The 21180-nt window shown below is 38.2% G+C and overlaps 1 long non-coding RNA gene and 1 gene segment (V, D, J or C); both read right to left on the bottom strand.

The window, feature by feature from the left end:
* Window positions 1–10218, bottom strand: part of LOC108443591 — a 36940-nt gene extending 26722 nt beyond the window's left edge. Inside the window, exon 1 of the long non-coding RNA XR_001859148.2 lies at window positions 10182–10218. This is a non-coding gene — a long non-coding RNA (uncharacterized LOC108443591). The remainder of the gene's footprint in view (window positions 1–10181) is intronic.
* Window positions 10219–12287: 2069 nt separating this feature from the next.
* On the bottom strand, window positions 12288–14389 carry LOC108443594. The segment is given in 2 exon segments: window positions 12288–12739; window positions 13800–14389. Coding segments are annotated over 2 exon segments (381 nt in total).
* Between the last annotated feature and the right edge of the window lie 6791 nt (window positions 14390–21180).

Below are 21180 nucleotides of genomic sequence, written 5' to 3'. Positions count from 1 at the left end.
TTTTTCTTCTCTCTCTCTCGGTCCTCTCTTTTTCTTCTCTCTTTTTCTTCTCTCTCTCTTCCTCTCTCTCTCTTTCTTCTCTCTCTCTCTCTTCTCTCTCTCTCTTTCTTCTTTCTTTTTCTTCTCTCTCTCTCTCTCTTTCTTCTCTCTTTTTCTTCTCTCTCTCTCTCTCTTTCTTCTCTCTTTTTCTTCTCTTTCTCTCTGTCCCCTCTTTTTCTTCTCTCTTTTTCTTCTCTCTCTCTCTTTCTCTCTCTCTCTCTCTCTCTCTCTCTCTCTCTGTCATCTCCTTTTCTTCTCTTTTTCTTCTCTCTCTCTGTCCTCTCTTTTTCTTCTCTCTTTTTCTTCTCTCTCTCTCTCGGTCCTCTCTTTTTCTTCTCTCTTTTTCTTCTCTCTCTCTTTCCTCTCTTTTTCTTCTCTCTACTGTTTGATGATTAAAATAAGAAAGAAGCACGCTTGGGAACCTGTACGTTAACACAAAGGGTACCTTTGTTCTCAGTAGGTTTAGATATAGTTTAGATAATAAAATTGTGACCCCTCCTCCCCTCCCCTCCCCATATACCAAGGTTTGTTGTTGTCAGTTAAGCTTTTTTTTCGTTCCCAAAGACAGAGCTGTGATGTCATGGTACAAAAAATTTCCTTTACTTACTGGCATCCCCTACTGAACTCCCCCTCTCAATGTAATATCAACCAGACAGACAGTCTTTTAATTAAGCACGTGCTATGTGTATAGGCTGCAACCACACACTGAGGTTGGGAGGATTCAGCCACCAGATGGAAGAGAGGGTAAAAGAAAAAAATCTGGTAATCTGGGGGGATTTTTTGTTAACTGGGCATATATTAATTTCAGGCCAACATACAAACATTTCATAGTAGCAGTATCAGTGTGATACAAGCATTAGAGTTGTTCTTTATTTTTTTGTGCAGAGCCAATACTAAATCTATTTTCATACCAGAAAATTGTTTTTGTGGAAAACAAAATCAGTATCTGTGGAAATGCAGAGCCAATACTAAATCTATTTTCATGCCAGAAAATGTCCTTATGACCTTAATGCATCTTCAATTACAGGACTGAAACTGTGAGCACTTTCATCACAGAAGGTCCAAAAATGGTACTGTTACAACTAACAGTCCTAACAGCATTGGTTGCTGCACAGTCACGTCCACTGAGACATGTAAGTATGTACTGTCAAGGTTGTACTACTTTCCTTCTCTTCCTGAAGGTCACTAGTTGTTCATACTCCATTGTGCCTTTTCATATGTGAGGCCCATTAAAACTCATCAAGTGTGAATATGTTAAAGTACCATCAGAGCAGAATTACAATTAGGGCATTTGGCAGATGCTTTTATCCAGAGCGAGTTACAATTTGACAATTTTACACAGGTAGGCAAGGTGGTGTTAGGAGTCTTGCCCAAGGACTCTTATCGGTATAGGGCAGGGTGCTTACCCAGGGGAAATTGAGCCCCTGTCTACAGCATAGAAGGCTTACCCAAGTGTTACCCAACAAGCTATTCCAACCACAAAAGTTTACCTGAGAAGGTGGTCTAAAGATAAACTTTAGAGTGTTTTTTTAAACTGGGTTTTTGAACTTTTCAGGATCCACATACCATCTGCCTGCATTGTGAGAAAATTTGTTCTCATGGATGCTGCACCTATCCAGTACCAGAGGAAGCACTCAAACACCAATGGAACAAAGATTGTGAGCAGGAGTGGTTTACAAAGGTGAGGCCAAAATCTGCCCTTACCTTGTTTCACATTTAATATACTACACTGATCAGTTAGTGCTGCTGGGTATTGATCAAATCAAAATATTTTGAGTGACAATGTTGGCATTAATAAAGTGAATGCATTTTTACATTTATGGCAATTGCTCTTATCCAATGTGCCTTACCATTTATTTTTGTCACAGTGGTAGGCAAATATAGCATTATGAGTCTTTTTGGTTTAGCATAATGTTCATGTCTGAGCGGTGACTTGAACCCCAGCCTGCTGTGTTCTATAAAGTATATTGCACTTTGTACTGTGTGTTTTGTTCCATGTTGCACCATGTTCCTCGGAGGAATGTAAATTTCCTCCACTGTGTACTTGTACATAGATAGAATGACAATAAAAGCCTTTTGACTTGACTTGATATTGCTTTAAAAATATAGCTAAAACTGAAAAACAACAAAAAAGTGGACTTTTTTAGGCTGAAAGAATTTAGGCTGAGGGACTGGACTCTGAAGGAACTTTCCAAGCAATAAAGAGCTTTCTGAGACCTTGATTTATGTCCACCTACCACAGGCAGCACTGGCATGGTGCAGTTGGTACAAAAAAGTGAAGGTAGAGAGAAGGCAGACACATCAGTTAAAAGGTAGTTAGGTTTAAAGAAGAAGTAGTTTCAGATGTGATCTTCCTTCCAAACCTAATTTATGTAATTATCTCCATTTAACTGAGTGACTGAATGTTTCCTGTTTTCTGTATTGTTCCTGTATAGGATGGACGTTTATTGGTTGATGGCAGCTCTTCTGCATCAAACAGAATCCTGCCCCCTTTAGTTCTTGCTGTGTCTCCAGCCAACTTAACCATACTGTACTGTATTAATGGGCTTCGGTATAAAATGGCCTGTCATGGCTCCCAAGTAAGTTCCTTTCCAACATTACCGTTCAGTATCTGCTGCTTTGTAGTGCCCTATAAATCATGATTGCTTTTTCTAGAGCCTGTGCTAGAGCACATTTTAAAAAAAGATATTTATAAACATGTGACTTAAAGCAGAGGCTTTATCTTTATTAATGATTCCTTTTCTTTTTCAGTATCAATGCCAGGCCACATATACTGGTATGCACCTGCCACTTTTGTGTTTAACTTCTTTGAAAGGTTGCAGTTCAGTAGCATCTATTGGAACAGTGAACATTTGTGCAAATGCTGTGATCATTAACACCTGCTAGTTGAATTTCTGTAGTTTATAATTCAGTTTTTTAACTTCATGCTTTGTCATTTTCTGTTTCTTTGTTTAGTGGAGAACAACACAAGTAAATCACCTTCAAACTCTGGTAAGTAGTGAAATTTAGTTTTATTTTAATTCCTCAGCTGCAGTTTAAACATAGATATTTTATACAGTTCACTGAAACAATGAGAGCATTGTGAGAGTTGAGTGCTGATATTTCAGTAAAGTAGGATTGTTGATATCGTTTAGTACATGTAATGAAGTGTCTTGTGTTTGGTTAGCTGCAAGTGACACAAGTATCAGGACCATAACCTCTGGTGAGTATCCAATCATAGGGATTGTATGTACAATTCTGGCAGACTGAGAGAAAATGCTGAAACTCTGGATTTTATGATGGTGTGTCTTACCAGGTCTGCTGTGGCTGCTGCTTCTCCTCCATTTGATTGCAGGACTCATCATCATCTAGTGCCATCACAAATCAAGCCTAAGGTTAGTGTTGTAGTCAAGACCATTAAGTCAAGTTAAGACAGAGACTGGAACACATCAAGCCAGAGTTAAGACAGAGACTTTTAGTAGTTGAGTCCAAATCAAGTCCGAGATCAGTAGTGGCCAAGACCGGGACCAGTTTAAGATGTTTTTTTCAAAATAAAATAAAATTGAAAAGTAAAATTTGTTTGTAGATAATTGTGGCTTCATTGTCATGAATTAAATATTATATTATATTATATTATCATATAAATATTAAATATAATATTATATCATTCTTTACGAAGCTGGGAGGAGTGAGGACACTGGGAACAGGTGTGGAGACAGAGAGCTTTCTTTTATTCACACACAACACAAATCACTTTTTAGCTTTTCAAAAAAAAAACTACTGAATTGTCTGTTATGTATTACAATAACATTAACAATAACATTATGTAAGGGTGGAAAGGTAAAATTTGAACAAGAAGCTGACGAATAACATGCTGACTTTAGCTTCATGTGATTTAGGCTATCAAAAAATCGTACCACAGATTCAGATACTACTTATAAATATGTGCAATGGTAGTACATTTGGACAAAGTAGTGCAATTCGTCAGAGGTGGCTTACTTATGGTGTCATACGCATACAACAGGTGATAGAATAAAGAAAGTTATCTTTGTTATTACTCGTTTTAAATGGAGACTGAAACTTTCAGCTACTTTAATAATTCAGCTCCCGGTCACCTCAGACGGAGGTGACAATTTCCAAGACCACCTTACCCTGAGGCCAAGACAATACCAAGTCCAAATGAGGTGGAGACTGCTAGTTTATCATCTTGAGACCAAGACCAGACTCGAGTACTACAGCACTAACTAAGATGCACCTAGAGCCTGACTTATAGTGCAACATTTGCTGCTTAGTTAGTTGACTTACTTTGATCTAGTGTTACATTGTTATAACAGGATTATACAATTACTATGAAACAATTTCTGACACACATACACTACTGAGGGTGATATATACTGATACACTTTTCTGAAACATAAAATGCAGTCTTCAAAACTTTTTTTTTCATTCTCAGGCAGAATGAGAGTGCAGCTAAATACATCCCCTGTAGACACAATACTCACTAACAGGTCACATCACGCCACCTATACAGCATCTACAGACTATTGATAAGGATGCAGTGTAACTTGTGAAAGCATGAGATTTGAGTCACTAATGTACATTTTTGCAAAACTACATTAATTGTTTTAATGTCAAAAAATGCCTTGTGTGTAAAACAGTTCTTTTTAGTTGTTGTTCTTTTGGTGTTTGTGTTTTAGCTCTGGAGAGCCCTCTGGAAAAAGGCAAGGGTTTTGAAGCACTGAAGCTCAACTCCATCAGCACAGGAACACAACAAGGCACTGAATCCTAACGAGCTGAGTACCTCTGACCTGGGAAAGTCTGGAATTACAAGAGGAGATCTTATCTAAATAAATCATCACGTGCCGTTTTATTTACTTGTCTTTGGGCCAAAAAAGTCTCAATATCTGCGATTAACAAACATCTGGAATGAAGAGTGCCAAAACATTGTTTTAGCAAAACCTGCTCTTCATACGAAGGAAGACACTTTTGGGCCTTTTCCCGCTAGGCAGTACAGTACAGCACAGTATGTTTACAAATTGGGACCCAGAACTATCCTTAACTTGGTTGAGTCCATGGATGAACCCTGAGTGTTGAAGCTAAATATATCCAAAGGATCAGGAAATATGTTGATCAATGACTGAAAAATTCAAGAAAAACAAAACAAGGTGTCCCAAAACTTTTGATAAGCAGTGTAGTTTGGTTTAAGTGTTTGCTGGTATAACTGCCTGCACTCTTCTAGGAAGGCTTTACACTGGGTTGAAACTAGTTGAAACCACATGTACTTATTTTAAGCCATGACAGCATTATTGAGGTCAGTATGGGGTTGACGTGTGGGCCAGTAACATACCTCCACACCAAACTTGACAAATTCTTTCTTAATGGTGCATTGTGCAGAGGGGCAGTGTCCCACTAAAACATAAAAAGACGTCTTCACCAAACTGTTCCACAAGGCTGGCAGCTCACAGTTCTCTAGAATGTGATTGTATGCTGTAGTATTAAGACTTTCCACTGGAAATAAAGGGACAGCTCAACTTATTTTTAGAAAAGATGTACACATACTTTTGGTCAAGTAGTGTAGCAAATGTTACGACTGTGTGGTTATAAAAAACATTATTTGTGTATGTTTCTTTAATATCGCTGTCTAAATCCAAATTGTGGAAATGACTTTGTATTTATGTTTACAGTCTACATCAGCATGTTTCTTAAATATGATTTGCTGTGGTGTTGTGGTTATTGTTATGTTTTCTGTACCATAAATATTCACAGTGTCACTCTTCAAAGTTCAGTAAGGTCAATAAAGCAGGTGGTGCACACTGGAATACACAGTATCTCTTTACTGCTTCATACACCAGGATCATTCTGGAAAACTGAATTTACATTGGCATAGTGGAACAAGGAGTGTTCATTACATGGAACTGACATTCTGTGAACCTCAAACACTTGTCTCCTCCCTCAAATACAAATACAGAAGAGGGCAGTAAAACAGGCCAATTCCAGAATCCTGAATTGTTACCCTTCACAACTAACCGAACTGTCAATAGGCATGCCTGATGTTCATCTTTAAATGAGGATGAAGTTGGCTTTCAATTTGCCAGCTTCGTAAATGAATGTTCCACTCCGCCTTAAATAATTCAGCTTGTACAAGCACCAGCATGTAACCATTTAAGGTGGAACAGAAATTTCACCAAACAAGCTGGCAAATACAAAGCCAACTTCAGCATTCTCCACATCTTTAACAGGATCTCAGACAACTTTAGCGCAAAGTTGTTAGTTTTCTCTGCACATTTCAGTCTGGACGGTTGGTCAGTATCAAGCAGGCTTTGCTCAGTGTTTGACTGAACTTTGTTAGAATCACAACTCCAACAGCAGCCTGGGTGTAGCTAGCAATGCTGTGTAATTTCATCCTCTTTTTGACGATTGAAGTCAGATCATCTTAAATAAAATGTTTCAAAATTAAACAATAGTAGCTAGTATAGGTAACATTAGTTACTAGCAAGCTCCAAGTAACCAGCATAGCTGCGTAAATAGTATGATGACCTAGAAGTTTAATTTATTTTCCTGCCTGTAACTAACATTATGATCACCTCCTTGTTTCTGTGCTCATTGTCCATTTTATCTGCTCCACTTATTATATAGGTGCACATTGTAGTTCTACAATTACAGACTGTAATCCATCTGTTTCTTTTCATACTTTGTCAGCCCTCTTTTATCCTGTTATTCAATGGTCAGGACCCCCATGGACCCTCATATAGCAGGTACATGGGTGGTGGATCATTCTCAGCACTGCAACAACTCTGACGTGGTGATGGTGTGTTAGTGTTTGTTGTGCTGGTATGAGTGGATCAGACACAGCAGTGCTGCTGGAGCTAACATTATTAGCTAACATTATTAAGAAATCAGGTACAGGCACATTAGAGTGTACTAATTAGCTTAACTGTTTGAGTTAGCTGGGGTTTCGTACAGACAGGCTTTTACAACATTTAATGTGTGCTTTTCCAGTAATCAGAGAGGACAGAGATTCAAAAGAGAAAAAAAGGGGGGGGGGGGGTAAATGTACATAAACATGAATAAATAATTAAAATTAAACTAAAACAGGGTAGGAGTCAAATCAGTTTGTGGAACAGTAATAGCAGTTCATGGAAGAATGGAGGGATGACAAAGGAACAAATGAAAGGAAAAGGTACATAACAGGTATGGATGGGAAAAAGGAGCAAATAAATAAATAAATGAGAAATAGCAAAATAGACCTTACTAAAATTCTGAACCTAGTCATGGCACTGTACATTCTGTGGCACCTTTGATGTAACAACAGCCATGAGCTAACCAAAATGAAAATTCTTATTCGACCTGAAAAAAATACTCAAAGCTATTCATCTGGCCTGTGTTTATTTTCTCACAATAAATACAAATAAACATAAATACAGAAACATAATAAATAGTAAATAGTGAATTTGTGTGTTTCAGCGTGTTAGCTTCAAGGGACATTCTGGTCTAAAATAGTATTTAACATATTTGTTATTCTATGGCAACTTTAATGTAACAACAACCCTGAGCCAGCCAAAATGTTTTTTGGTGCAATGCCATAAAAGAATCACGCTTGGATGGTTCTTTAAAGAATCATTTGCATAAATGATTGGTGCACAACTTCCACATAATGTTAAGGTTCTAGTAAAATCTTGTTGTAGAACCTTTCCATGTTCATGTGGTAGTTGTTTAAATTTTAAAAAGTGCTTCACACTCATATCTCATCTACTGAAAGTATTTTTAGTGACCTAATGGTGGTTATTAATGTGACCTAATGGTGGGCATTGCTCCATATTTGACACCATTATTATACCATTAATACATTCCACTGCAGTTGTTGATTCATGACTGTGAACTTTGAGGCTTCAGGCCTGGATTGGAAACAAAGGCAGGAATCCTTGGAGCAAAGCAAACTGCTATCATCAACATCATCATCATCACCACCCATCTCATCAATGTACTGTTGTTGCTGCGTCTTCCTGGATGACTGGCAGGATGACAGCGAAGACATGGCTCTAGCGGAGGTTGAACATCCACACGCCACACCACACATGCTAGAACCTGTGAAGATCAACCTTCCTGAACCCACATATTTCAAGATCCCCCCTGCATCAGCTCAGGATCTTGGCCAAGAGTAGGTCCCCTCCCTGTCTGCCCAGTGCTGCCTCTTCCCCTCCCTCTTGCTCTGTCTAGGTTTCGCCCTCTCTCCCTCTCGTTCTGCCAGCTGGGTCCATGCTGCCACTGTCCTGCCTCAAGGATGAGGATGAGGACTTTCCCTGACGCTCATGGCTGCTACCAGCCAAAGCCATAGAGCCTGCAGAGTCACTGCTAGTCACTGCCTTCAAAGGCAGCTGTCTTGTTGGACAGCATTTTAACTGAGAAGGAACCTTAGCAGGCATCGCATTCTGGACAGAACTATCATACGTCATAACTTTCACTGTGCTGTTCACATTTTAATCTGTTTATTCGTAGTCGCTAGTTAGCTTCCACTTACCTCTGATGAAAGGTGGTTCATCTCAGTGTTGAAGGACGGTGTTGTGCCTTCTTAATCTGGAAACCCAAGAGGAGGATATGCCAGATGGGACTGTGTGATAGAAGGAGCGCCAGCTAGTGGGGAAACCGAGATGCAGATCTAGAAACAGTAGCTTGGAGAATTTTTGACTCAACTAAAAAGTTTGAGTTGTGTGAACTCTGGTCTCCTCAAGTTGACTCAACTAAAAAAAAAAAGCCATAAAATCAGTTACTAAATCTTTTTAAGTTGAGCTGACCTCTTATTTTTTGCATTGTAGAGACAAACTGTCTAACTTAACACTTAAACTTAATAATATCTCAGTTGCATCAAACTCATCTGTAAAAAATCTTTGTGTCATGATAGAACCTGATCTGTCCTTTGATGCACATATAACTAATTTTACTAGATTAGCCTTCCTGCATCTCCGCAATATCACTAAATTAAGAAATGCATTCTCTCTACAGGATGCAGAAAAGTTAGTTCATGCTTTTATTACTTCAATGCCCTGCTGTCTGGATGTCCCAGCAAAAGCCTCAACAAGCTTCAGTTAGTCCAGAATGCTGCAGCCAGAGTCTCACAAGAACCAGAAAGTTTGACCATATTAGCCCAGTTTTATCAGCCCTGCACTGGTTACCAGTTAAATCTCGCATTGACTATAAAATTCTATTATTGACTTATAAAGCTCTAAACGGACTCGCCCCTCAGTACCTGAGTGAACTATCTACTATGAACTATCACACCTACTTAGATCACAAGGTGCTGGCTTACTACTGGTACCTAGAATTAATAAAGTTACATCAGGGGGGACAGCCTTGTCATACAAAGCCCCCCAGCTCTGGAATAAACTTCCTGTTAATGTGCGGGACTCAGACACAGCCTCAGTTTTTAAGTCTAGGCTAAAAACTTACTTATATAGTCAAGCCTTTGGTAATTAGTCTTCCCTGTCAGATCTAGATCTGCCAGAGTCTCTGCTGCTCTCTTATACTGTAATCTGTGATCAGCCACTCTTTACAGAACTGACTCTGTGCTTCTCTTTACTTTCTTTGCTGAGTTGAATAGATGCCCATCCTGTGCGTCTGATGTGGTTGCCTCTTCTGGCTTGATCGGGTGCCACTGCTCGCCAGTCTTCTGAACTGTCTTGACCACCATTGAGCTCCATTAATTAACTCCATTAGTGCATTAGCTCTGCCTGTTCTGCAGTGAGCAAGATGATTTTCATGCTGAAGATGCTTTGCATTAGCAGCTCATGCTTCAGTGCTCTGGGAGAGTTTATAGCTCTGTCAGTTTAACACTTCATGACTGAGAGCTGATCTACATGATCACACATCAAAAAGCCATCATGATTTTAATCACCATCTTCATCTGGATGATCATCACCTGCACATCAGGTAAGAAAACATTTCAATTACATTTCAATTTAGGCACAAATCATTAAACTCAGCTGAATCTCTTGGTGGACATTTCAAAACATCTTTAAAAGATCTATTTGGTTATAAAACACAGAGTAATGTACAATTAACAGATAAATTTGTGCTTTTAAAAACATGATGTTTTATTTGTTTTCACTATATTACAGAGTAGCGTCTTTAATAATCTATATTTGTGTGCTTTGTTTTTCTCTTCAGACTCTTTAGGGCAGGTTGTGTTGACTCAGTCTGGAGATCAAACAGTGCAGCCCGATCAAACTGTCACTATTACCTGTAAACATAAACCAGAGGTTAACTGTGTGAATAATCAAGAAGAAAAAAAGCGTTGTATGTCCTGGTATCATCAGATTCCTGGAGAAGCTCCTAAACTCCTGACATATTTTACTGATAAGAGAGCTTCTGGAGTTTCCTCTCGATTCAGTGGCAGTGAGAGTGGAAACCACATTGACTTCTCTCTGACCATCAGTAAAGTCCAGCCTGAAGATTCAGGAGGTTATTACTGTCAAAGTGGACATCCCACTGGAAACAGTAACTGGGTGTTCACACAGTGAAAAATCATTGTACAAAAACATCCTTCAGTCAGACGGTACAGAGACTGCACAGCTGCAGGTGCCAAGGGGGTAGAAGACACGGCTATGATGAAAATAATGATTTCAGAAAAGTAACATTTCCCAAAAAAGGAAAATTTTATCCAAAATATCTATCTCTCTATCTATCTATCTATCTATCTATCTATCTATCTATCTATCTATCTATCTATCTATCTATCTATCTATCTATCTATCTATCTATCTATCTATCTATTTTTCCCCCCACTCCCTAAAAATACTTGATACGGATTTGGAAAAAAAATTGAGAATGGAAACTGTTGTCCTGCTATTTATAAGTTGGTCTGAGAAACAGATGATGAGTACACCTAAACACTGTAGTCTAGTGAGTAGTTTAACTTCATTTCAACTTTATCTTCTCATTTATCTTTAATATATATAAATCAAGAACATAAGTGAATCCATATTGTCTTAAGTGGTATCTTCAGTTGTACCCGGAAAGCTGCGGAAATTAGACTGACGACTTAATACGCTGCTGGTTTGTGTTGAGAAACAGTGGACAGTGGTACTAGCAGGACTACAGTGGGAGATAATGGGGGAGCCAACAACAGAGGAGGCAATGAAAACCAGAATGACCTGCCAGCTGAAATTAGTTAAGCCATGCCTTACAAAAAGCAGCCTAGCTAGACAGGCTAACAACTGCTTAGAATCCTCATTTATATGAGTGATTATAAAGAGATGCGATTTCAATAACTTGATCAAATAGAGTTTTGCTAAATGTTATTTAACTGTGGAGCTCTCTGTGGATTTTTAAAAAATGCTTTAACTAAAGTTAGCTAGCAATCTATTAAACTAATTACATGGCTAGCTTGTTTGGGCTTAAAGGAATTGCTGCCCATTTTAATGACTTAAAATCAATATCACAATATTTTACTTGTGCAGAAAGAAATCAACTGGTGTTTCCCAGCAGTTCAGGGGGCAGTGAGAGGAGCAGGCAGAACACATTGATTACATCACTTGGCAGTGATTGGAACGAACATTGCTCCAGAAACAACATTAGGATGTTAATCCAGGAACATATCCTACTTGAAGAAATCACATTGCCATGTCCACAACACTGCTGAAACAAAAAATATGGATAATTATGACTTGTAGCCAATTTAAAATGTTGGGTAAAATGAAAAAGTACTGCTAGACCTTTAAAATAAACTGCAGTGTGCACATGCCTTTTATGCTGGTGTTAATAAATAACACTTCTCATAGCAGAAATCGTGGCCTCACCCATGCCCCCTCGGCAAAGTACTACAATATGTATCAATATGAACTATATACAAAATGGTATGTATCTATCCCAACACTGGAGAGATGACAACAAATCAGTCTTTCAGAAACTTTTATTGACAAAATCAATGCTTGCCTGTCTTCTGTGGCCTGTAGGTGGAGCTATTTAGCAGAGGGAGGAAGTACGAAAGCATTAGCTGCTTTTGAGATTTGCAAACACACACAGCTGCCTTAGTCTCAGGAGGTTTGAGTCTGTTTATGGTGTGAAACTCAGATTTGCATGAGCAGAACAGATTAGAACACTGTAGAGTTTGTGTAACTGCAGCGCTACAGAATATTTCAAATCAGTTAATACAGCATCAGCAATGGTTCATCTAAAAACACTGATCTCATTCAAGAAGTGGTTTATAATTTCATTCCAACGCAAATAATGACCACCACTGTCTACATCATTAAAATAAAGAGCTCTCAATACAGTTTTGATTCAAAAAGCTTTATTTTGAAATCATATAGTAAAGCACATCATTCAGGCACTGAATAAGATTTTGAACTGATAACAACAAAATTTGAAATGGAGCTGAAAAACTGTTGAGCAGCTCATCAGCAGAAACACTAGCACTGCTGTGTGGTCAGGCTCTGGGTGACTGGGCTTTGACTGCCCTGTCTGGCCTCACAGCTCACTGCCTGTATGTTCTTCCACTGCTGCTCAGTGAGGCTCAGGGTGCTGCTCCAGCTGTAGAGGCCGTTTCCCTTCTCCAGCACGCCCCCACTCACACTCACACCTGACGTCTGGCTGATACCGTCCACCTTCCAGCTCAGCGTCCAGTCTGAGGGGAAGCCCTTGTTGGCCAAACACACTAGTGTAGCCTTCCCCTGCTGCAGCTCCACAGTGGAGGGGGGCAACACTGTGAGGGTGGGCCGAGCATCACCTGCAGAGGGAGAGAGAGAGAGAGAGATGATAGTCAGGAGTTTCTGTTGTCTGAAATAGTCATATTCAGTTCTATCAGTCATTCTGAGACTCTTTCACTTCCCTTTAACAGACTTTATAGTCATAAAGCAGAACTGAGGGCAGCAGATCATTCAAACACATTTTACCATTTATAGTAAACAATAAACATGTTTTTTTTCTTTTATCTCTTATTTATCAATATGACTGTGGTAATTTAATATGTAAACAAAGTTAAAGACTTATTTTAATTATTTAAGTTTTTATATACAGAACAATTTAAAATTGTGGAAAATTGTGGAAAATTAAATGTAATTTTTTTTGCTACTGACAAACTAATGAAAAAAAAAACATACAAAAGTTTAGACACCTCTGGTCGTATTACATGTTTTATTGATTTTCTAAGTGAAATCAAGTTCACATATTAAAACAATAAAACACATTATTTCAGAAAACAAACTTATAAACATTTTATTGCTCAATTACTGCATTTATTTATTTATGAAACAAAAATAAAACATTAAATTTGGTTTTTATACATTATTTTTTGCCAATATGTTCAATGTAGCAAATGAAATAAATATAGAAGCAAGTTAAGAGTTTCCAGAAGATTACTATACTTAAGTTTCTTCCCTGTAGAGGACGTGTTTACTCATTTCACATTAGAAAATACACAAAACCATGTAATCTGGCCCGAGATATTCAAATATTCACATATGGCTGTACATTTTATGACTTAGTATTGAATTACAGAGTAAAAATACTAATATTAACTGAAAAATTTCTACAAGTACAGCTTTTGTGTGTTATTTAATAACACAAAACAAAGAGGATTTTAACTGAAATTCATTATGCTTTTAATTAAACACTGATTAGAGGTTCTTTGAAATGTGTAAATGGTCTACAACTTAAATACTTTCATACTTTCACTCAAAAATGAATAAACAGCTAAATTCATTTATTTTAAGCCACTGACAAAATTTCCATGTTACATGTTGTTCTTGTTCCAAACTGAACAGTATAATAAAATGAAAATGACTTACTTCCAACAGAGAGTCGAGTTCCTCCACCAAACGTGTACCACAGTGATACAACCTCATTCAGCATCTGTACAAAAACCTCCTGCACTAAAGCTGCACTGTTTAACTAGAACAACTCAAACCTGCTACACACATGATCTACTTTATGATTTATAGCAGCTTCATTAACCAGAAAACCCAAACACATCACAGATGATGTTTCCATTATATATTTATAGCTGTTTATATGATATTAAGTGTCTTCTTGAGGAAAAAGAAATGCTTCTTCTTCCATTTACCCAAAACTTCCTTCTTGCTAATTCTCACATTGGTTATAACAATAAATGACAGTGTGTTTTAATTCTGTACTTTCAGAAGAAGAAGACGACAAACAAAGACTAGACTGTTTATCAGCTGAAATTACCAGTCCTATATTTCAACCTACCACTCTGACTTTTCCTACTGTAAATTTGCCAATGTAATTTTAAATATTATTTCCTTAGTAACTTGAAATTTTAGTCACATTCTTCATTTAGTTCCATCACTGTTGGTTTGATGCTCCTCCAAAAATGCAGGAATGAATCCACTGAGTCACCATCCAAAAACCTCTAGATTCTGACAAATGCAACAAACTGAACTCTGCTGTGAAGTTAAGGTTTATAGCAGTGTGTCGCCTCCTACTGGTTGAATCATTGAGGTCTTGGTAAGGGAGAGATGAGACAGAGACAGAGAAAGAAGCAAAGAGTAAGAGACATTGTATGCAGGGTGAGATTAAGGACCAGGCCAGTGACCAGGCCAAGAGTGGCTTATTGCTGCCAGAGAGGGGGGAGCAGAGGCCACAAGGCTCAAAGCAACAAAGACTGGGGACAGTCCACTGCAGAAGTGAAAATCCATGAATGAATAGCTCTGGAAATGTCCCTGATGCCTAAGGGTGGATAATACAGCAAAATCATATCTTGATGATATCATATCAATTATATTTTAGTGATAAGCAATTTAAATTGTCCTATTTTTACACACAGACACAATTCACTAGAGGTCATATTTAAAAACAGCCAAAGAAAATTTGGGCACAATGATTTTCATTCATCTTTTCACACATTGCATTGCTCTAATCCAGTTAAACAGTTCTAACAATGTGCTGAATCGTGCTGTTGGTCATTGTTCTTAAAGAACTGATGATATTCAAGATTGTGTTTATTTGTTCTTTATTTGTTAGTTGTTGATTTCTTTACTGGTGGGTTTAGTGTCAGTGGAACTGAGAGGCTCCAGAGATACTTGTTTTGCATCAGGCCCTGATCCTTCTCTGATCATATGAACTGATAAGTATTCAGTACATTTATCTGCTGTGGAAACTAACTACCAGAGCTAGTTTCATCATAGCAGCTCATCAGCAGGAAGCTGGAATTCAGTGACAGATGTTGCCATAATCGCTGTAACCTGTGTATAAAACACAGATAAGAAAAGAAAAGATGAAAATCCAAACAAAGAAATCAGCTTAAAACATTTAAAAAATCATTTTCAAAACAGATCTTGAGCAAATAAAAAAGTAAATACTATTCACATTTTCAAAAAAGGTTATAAACTTCACTGCAGGTGAAAGACAGGAAGTTCAGCTGATAGAAGAGGGTTTTGCATGATCACAGCTCCACACACTTTAAGAGAGCTGGTGTGATCAACACTGGAGACTTCAGTCCTTTCAGACTCACACACAGCACAATGATGACCACACTGATTCTACTGCTGACCACTCTGACCTTCTTTCCTCAAGGTGAGAGCACTTTTAGTTCTACACTCTTCTGAAGTGTTGAGTCTGATAAGAAAGTAATTTCAATATAAAGTGTTTTATCATTTTTGTTATTTTTTGTCTCTTTCTTCAGTTTCTCATCAAGAGGTTCAGTCTCCTGAGTTTCTGTCTGGTGAAGCAGGAAAGACTGTCTCTATTAGCTGTACTGGAACTAGTCGTGTTGGTGATGATATGAGTTGGTACCTGCTGAGACCTGGTGAAGCTCCTAAACTCCTGATTTATAATGCAAACAGACGCCAGTCTGGAGTTCCACAACGATTCAGTGGTTCATATTCAGGGCTTAACTTCCAACTGACCATCAGTGGAGTCCAGCCTGAGGATTCAGGAGATTATTACTGTATGGGGGTATATAGTGCTACAGTGATCACACAGTGAAAAAGAGCCATACAAAAACCTCCCTCAGTCAGACTGTACAGATATTTGTTGCTGATGTTGAGGAGGATGGAGACACGAGTCACAGAGCAAAACTGTTCATGCAAAACTGCACATACAAACAATTTTAGTGAAAATGACAGCAGTCTTCAGATCAGTATCAGTACATTTTACAATTGCTATTTATCAGCAGTGGAAAGTCGGGTATAAACTCCATGTTAACCAGCCCAGGGCCTGAATGTGAATGAAATGTAGTTTAATTTACTAGCAATTGTAAATGTCCTTATCTAGAATGACTGTTTAATAATCTTTCCCAAAGCAGCTTACATTTTTTTTTCTTTTACAGCAGAGGGAACTGAACCCCAGTTTCTATTACTCAGGAATTACAAAACTGCCACATAAAGATTTTCTTCAAGATCCATTTCACTTAAACATCTTGGTTTAAGAAGTTAGGGCAGTTCCTTATATTTGTTTGTTAAAAATAACCCATAATATTATTGGGTTTTACTGTTCTATGGTGATGCCTGACAAGTTGAAGTGAAATCTTCATAGGTGCCAGAACTATAGCACCAGAGGAGGCACTCAAGAGCACAGAAGCTAGGGATGGGCGACACCTATAATTTTACATTCTATTCAACACCAAGTAATGCCAAGGGTAATATCTTGACACTAATACTGATACTTTGGCTTTACCGATACCCCCAAGCTTCACCTCAACAGAATGGATAATAAACAGTAGCAGAGGCCATTAAAAGTGCACTTAAAGCGTGATTGCCAAGTCACCAGGACTTTTTGAACATGTGCCTTATGTTAACACACTAATTCATCAATCACTGACTTCCAGCAGGAAAAGTTTTAAGTTCTGATAAACCAAATCTGAGTGAGCCCAGATTAAATATTTTAAAATATTTTTTGAGTGTGAAGGATGTATAAAGTAGAAAGTAAAATGAAAGCAGAGGTAAATGAAGACCCAAAGAGTAAAACAGCTTATTCACTAGCAGCTTTGTAATACACTGATGACAAGAATGATATAGCACATTTCATCAAGCTAACTTTTTCAGTCCTGTCAGAAATATCGTATTTATGAGACTGATGCACATGAGAACACCACAATGTCGTATGTAGTAGTCGGAAGCTCAGATTTTTCAATGAATTCTGAGTTTCCGAGTTGGAGGCATGTCAACAAAAAAACAATGATAGCCATTGATAAACTGGCCATATTTCAGATATTCATCAGCCACAACATCAGCACTGCAGAGTGAAACCATCTACGCATGGAAATACAGATGTAATGTATATACACAGACTTTCTTTATGAACAGAAAGATAAAAATAAGCATTTAACAAAAAACATTGTTTCCAATTATTTCCAACCAAAACCATTTGAACACAAATCAAATTGTACTTAGGACCTCCAATGTCATAAATTGGAACTTCTGAGGAGGACTTGAAGGCAGCATTGGACTTGAGCCTGACTCCAGTCACAAATTTGAATTTAAAAATCGAGAAGGACTTGTGACTCAACTTTGACTTGAACACCAATGACTCTTACTTCAGCTTTAAGATTGGGAAAGACTCGAGACTCAAAGTTGAAGTAACGTGGAGAAAGTGCTATACAGTCGGTAAATTGAATTTACAGCACCATTGTCAGATGTCTGTTACTGTACTTATGCTCAGTTTAGTTTATTTCAGAAGGCGAGAGAAGCGTTTAGAGCTCAAGTTCACCTCCAGAAGCTGGAAAGAAGTGATGCATCAACAGTATCAATAAGCCCTCAGCACTTAAACTCTTACTGGAGAAACTCACCAGATGAACTGACTGCAAACTTTCCTCATAATAGCAGGACCAAAGAACAAAAGAAACACAGCTCTCTCTATTTGACTGACTTCAACAGCTTTTGCAGGTAAAACAAGCGCAACATTCACCACAAGAGTCAAGTTGACTTCTTCCCCGGCTTTGTATTGAATTTGCTGTTACCATCAAAGGAAGGTATTACACTCATTCTTGTTTTCTGCAGTCAGGAAGATGATTTTTATGCTGAAGCTGCATTAGCAGCTCATGCTACAGTGCTCTTGGAGAGTTTATAGGTCTGTCAGTTCATGACTGAGAGCTGTTCAGAGTAATAACAGAAAACTTTTCTGTGTAAAATCAAAGTAAATATGACTCTGTTAACCATCTACATCTGGACACTCTTGCAAATCCAAGGTAAAGACTTTCAGTTATCAAACAATGGCCAACAGTCTTTTTTAACTATCTGATAATATATACATATATTCATTAGCTTTAAAACTTTATTTCTTATTTAAGTATAACTCACTTATTACGAAACAGGAGACTTTTAATTTAAACATTAATATGTATTTCTGTGTTTATCGGCAGGGACTTAGTGATATCATTCTTTCTCAGTCAGACAGTCACCATTGACTGCAAGTCAAGCTCTGAAGTTTTCAGATATCCAGAAGGTTCTGTATCTAAAGATTACTACATATTCTGGTACCTTCAGAAAGCTGGAGTAGCACACATAAGATCAGTGGTAGCTATGTGCTCACACAGTGAAAAAGTGTCATAAGAAAACCTCCCTCAGTCACACTGAACTGCTGCAGCTGGAACTTTGTCGACTCTGACAAACACACATCCTTGTGTTCTATTGTTGTGTTCATGCACTAAAGTCATTAAAATCCACCCTTTAGTGGTTGAGAAATTCCATGCAAGGTAACATAAGAAATAAAAATATGAAAAAGAAGTGAGATCCTGACAAATAAAGACATAGATACATACAGCGGTTGCTTACACAGAGGGTGGAATATTCTAGAACACAAGGCTTAAGGGTATCTTGTGACAACAAAATGCTTAATAAATACATTGTTTCCTGATGAATTCAGATGCTGAAGAAAGTGTTTATTACATTCAACTTCATATACTGGTACATGCACTTGTTAATGGTGAGAATTTTAGTCTTAAAGTTGTTAATATACAACTTATTCATTTGTTCCTGGGTAATGACTCATTACTTTCTGATTAACTATTCATTAGTAAATGCTTTAATTACTGTCAGACCATGTGCATTTACTTTAAAGAGTTACCCAAAGTCTTGGGCATAAATGAAATCACACAAAAATAAAAGAAGATTTAATTCCACTGAAAAAAGAGACACTACAAGGGAAAATCTACTCAAGTACTGTATCAAGGTAAAGGCTGCTTTTCCACCTACCTTAATTGGTGCTCCCCAACCAAACATTTTCTTTAGGTTAATTTTAGCAACTTTGAATGCTGCACTTGTACTCAGGTGCGCACTTTAGTTGTGGTGATGTGAAACCAACTGAACCACAAAAAAAAGCACAAAGAACCCAGTCTCTCTTAGCAAACAAGCTGAAAACAGCCTAAGTGTCATGTATTAATTTTCTCCTCTGCCAGGTGTTCTTATTGGTAAACCATGGTGTTCTTGCTTGAGTGGAGAATTATTAAACTTCAGTCTACCACATTCATTGCAGTAGTGTTATGCACTACACTAGACCGACTGCTATTGTGGGTACAGCTCAACAGTTTTATTAATTAAAGTCACGAATTATAACAAGCTATACACTTAGTCAATGTGAATCAAGAGAGGGTAAGAGTTCACAATACTCAAACCTCATGCTCTGAAGATTTTCATAAACAGCTATAAAAGACATAAGTGCATTTTTTACATTGCAGTCTTTTACTTTGCATTTTTTCGATTTTGACTACTATTTCCAGCAAACAAAGTTTAACATGTTTTAACAGCGTTATGGGGCACATTACTGCGTGGAGCATACTGCGCAGATAGACTTTCAATTTTGGAGATTAGGTTCAAATCTAAATACAACCAGAAAAAATGCTGCCCAAAACCAACCCAACTCAACACATACCACCATGTTTTGAATCCAACCCGCCCATTATCACTGATGGTAGAGTGAACATACAGTAAGTCCAAGTTGTTAATGATAACACCAGTCAAGTTGCCTAGGATGACCCTCTGTTGTTTTCCAAGAAATTTCATTTTTTGGCACTTAAATAAGCATGTCTAAGATTTCTAAACTGCCTAAAATGTCCAGAATTTGGCTTTGCTTTCATGGTGATATTTGCTTTCATCAGTGGATCAGTCACTACCTTGTTGTTTGAGGGTTTTTGGTGTAGATTTTGAGCAGAATGGCTGATTTCCAGATCAGAACGCCACAGCAGAGTTTAAACATAATTTAAGCACTGAGAAGACATAAAGGTGATGACAGTAAAATCTGAAATAAAAACACAAACATTTAGAGTATGCATTCAAACACTGTCACACGTCAGTGCACTGCTGTGTGGTCAGGCTGTGGGTGACTGGGCTTTGGCTGCCCTGTCTGGCCTCACAGCTCACTGCTCGTATGTTCCTCCACTGCTGCTCAGTGAGGCTCAGGGTGCTGCTTCAGCTGTAGAGGCCGTTTCCCTTCTCCAGCACGCCCCCACTCACACTCACACCTGACGTCTGGCTGATACCATCCACCTTCCAGCTCAGCACCAGTGTAGCCTTCCCCTGCTGCAGCTCCACACTGGAGGGGTGAAACACTGTGAGGGTGGGCCAAGCATCACCTGCAGAGAGAGAGAGAGAGACAGAGAGAGAGAGAGAGAGAGAGAGGATAGTCAGGATTTTCTGTTGTCTGAAATAGTCATATTCAGTTCTATCAGTCATTCTGAGACTCTTTCACTTCCCTTTAACAGACTTTATGTTCATAAAGCAGAACTGTTCCGAGTCAAAACACGGAAAAAGCCAAAAACCACCAGCTAAAGTACAAAAGGGTGAAACCAAGAGACGAAGTCGGTAGTAACGAGAGAAAGGGGTCATAACATGCAGTCATAGGATATCTAAAAATCGCTCAGTATGTTCTTATGGTGGAGAAGCAATACCTCGCACAGAACCCTACTCTGGACCAGTCTTAATAGTGCCAAAGTAGGTGAACCTGTACAGGTGCGTCTGATCAATAATCAGGAGATTGCGAGCAGTGGTAGTGACGCGGGTGCTAGTCCCAAGTCATATGATCCCCCGATGTCGCCTGGGAGATGGAGTACGAGATAGCGTCCGAGTCCACCTGAGACGTGACACAAATCACATTAGTGAAAAGAAAAACAATCAGTATAAACCAACAGTAATAGAGAAATATTCTGCTGTGCAAATACAAATTATAGAAAATAATCTTTATCAAAAAGAAATATTCTAATTATTCATTAAGTAC

The sequence above is a fragment of the Pygocentrus nattereri genome, chromosome 1 (assembly GCF_015220715.1).
Source record: "Pygocentrus nattereri isolate fPygNat1 chromosome 1, fPygNat1.pri, whole genome shotgun sequence".
Taxonomy (NCBI): domain Eukaryota; kingdom Metazoa; phylum Chordata; class Actinopteri; order Characiformes; family Serrasalmidae; genus Pygocentrus; species Pygocentrus nattereri.
This window is presented reverse-complemented; position numbering and strand designations above follow the sequence as displayed.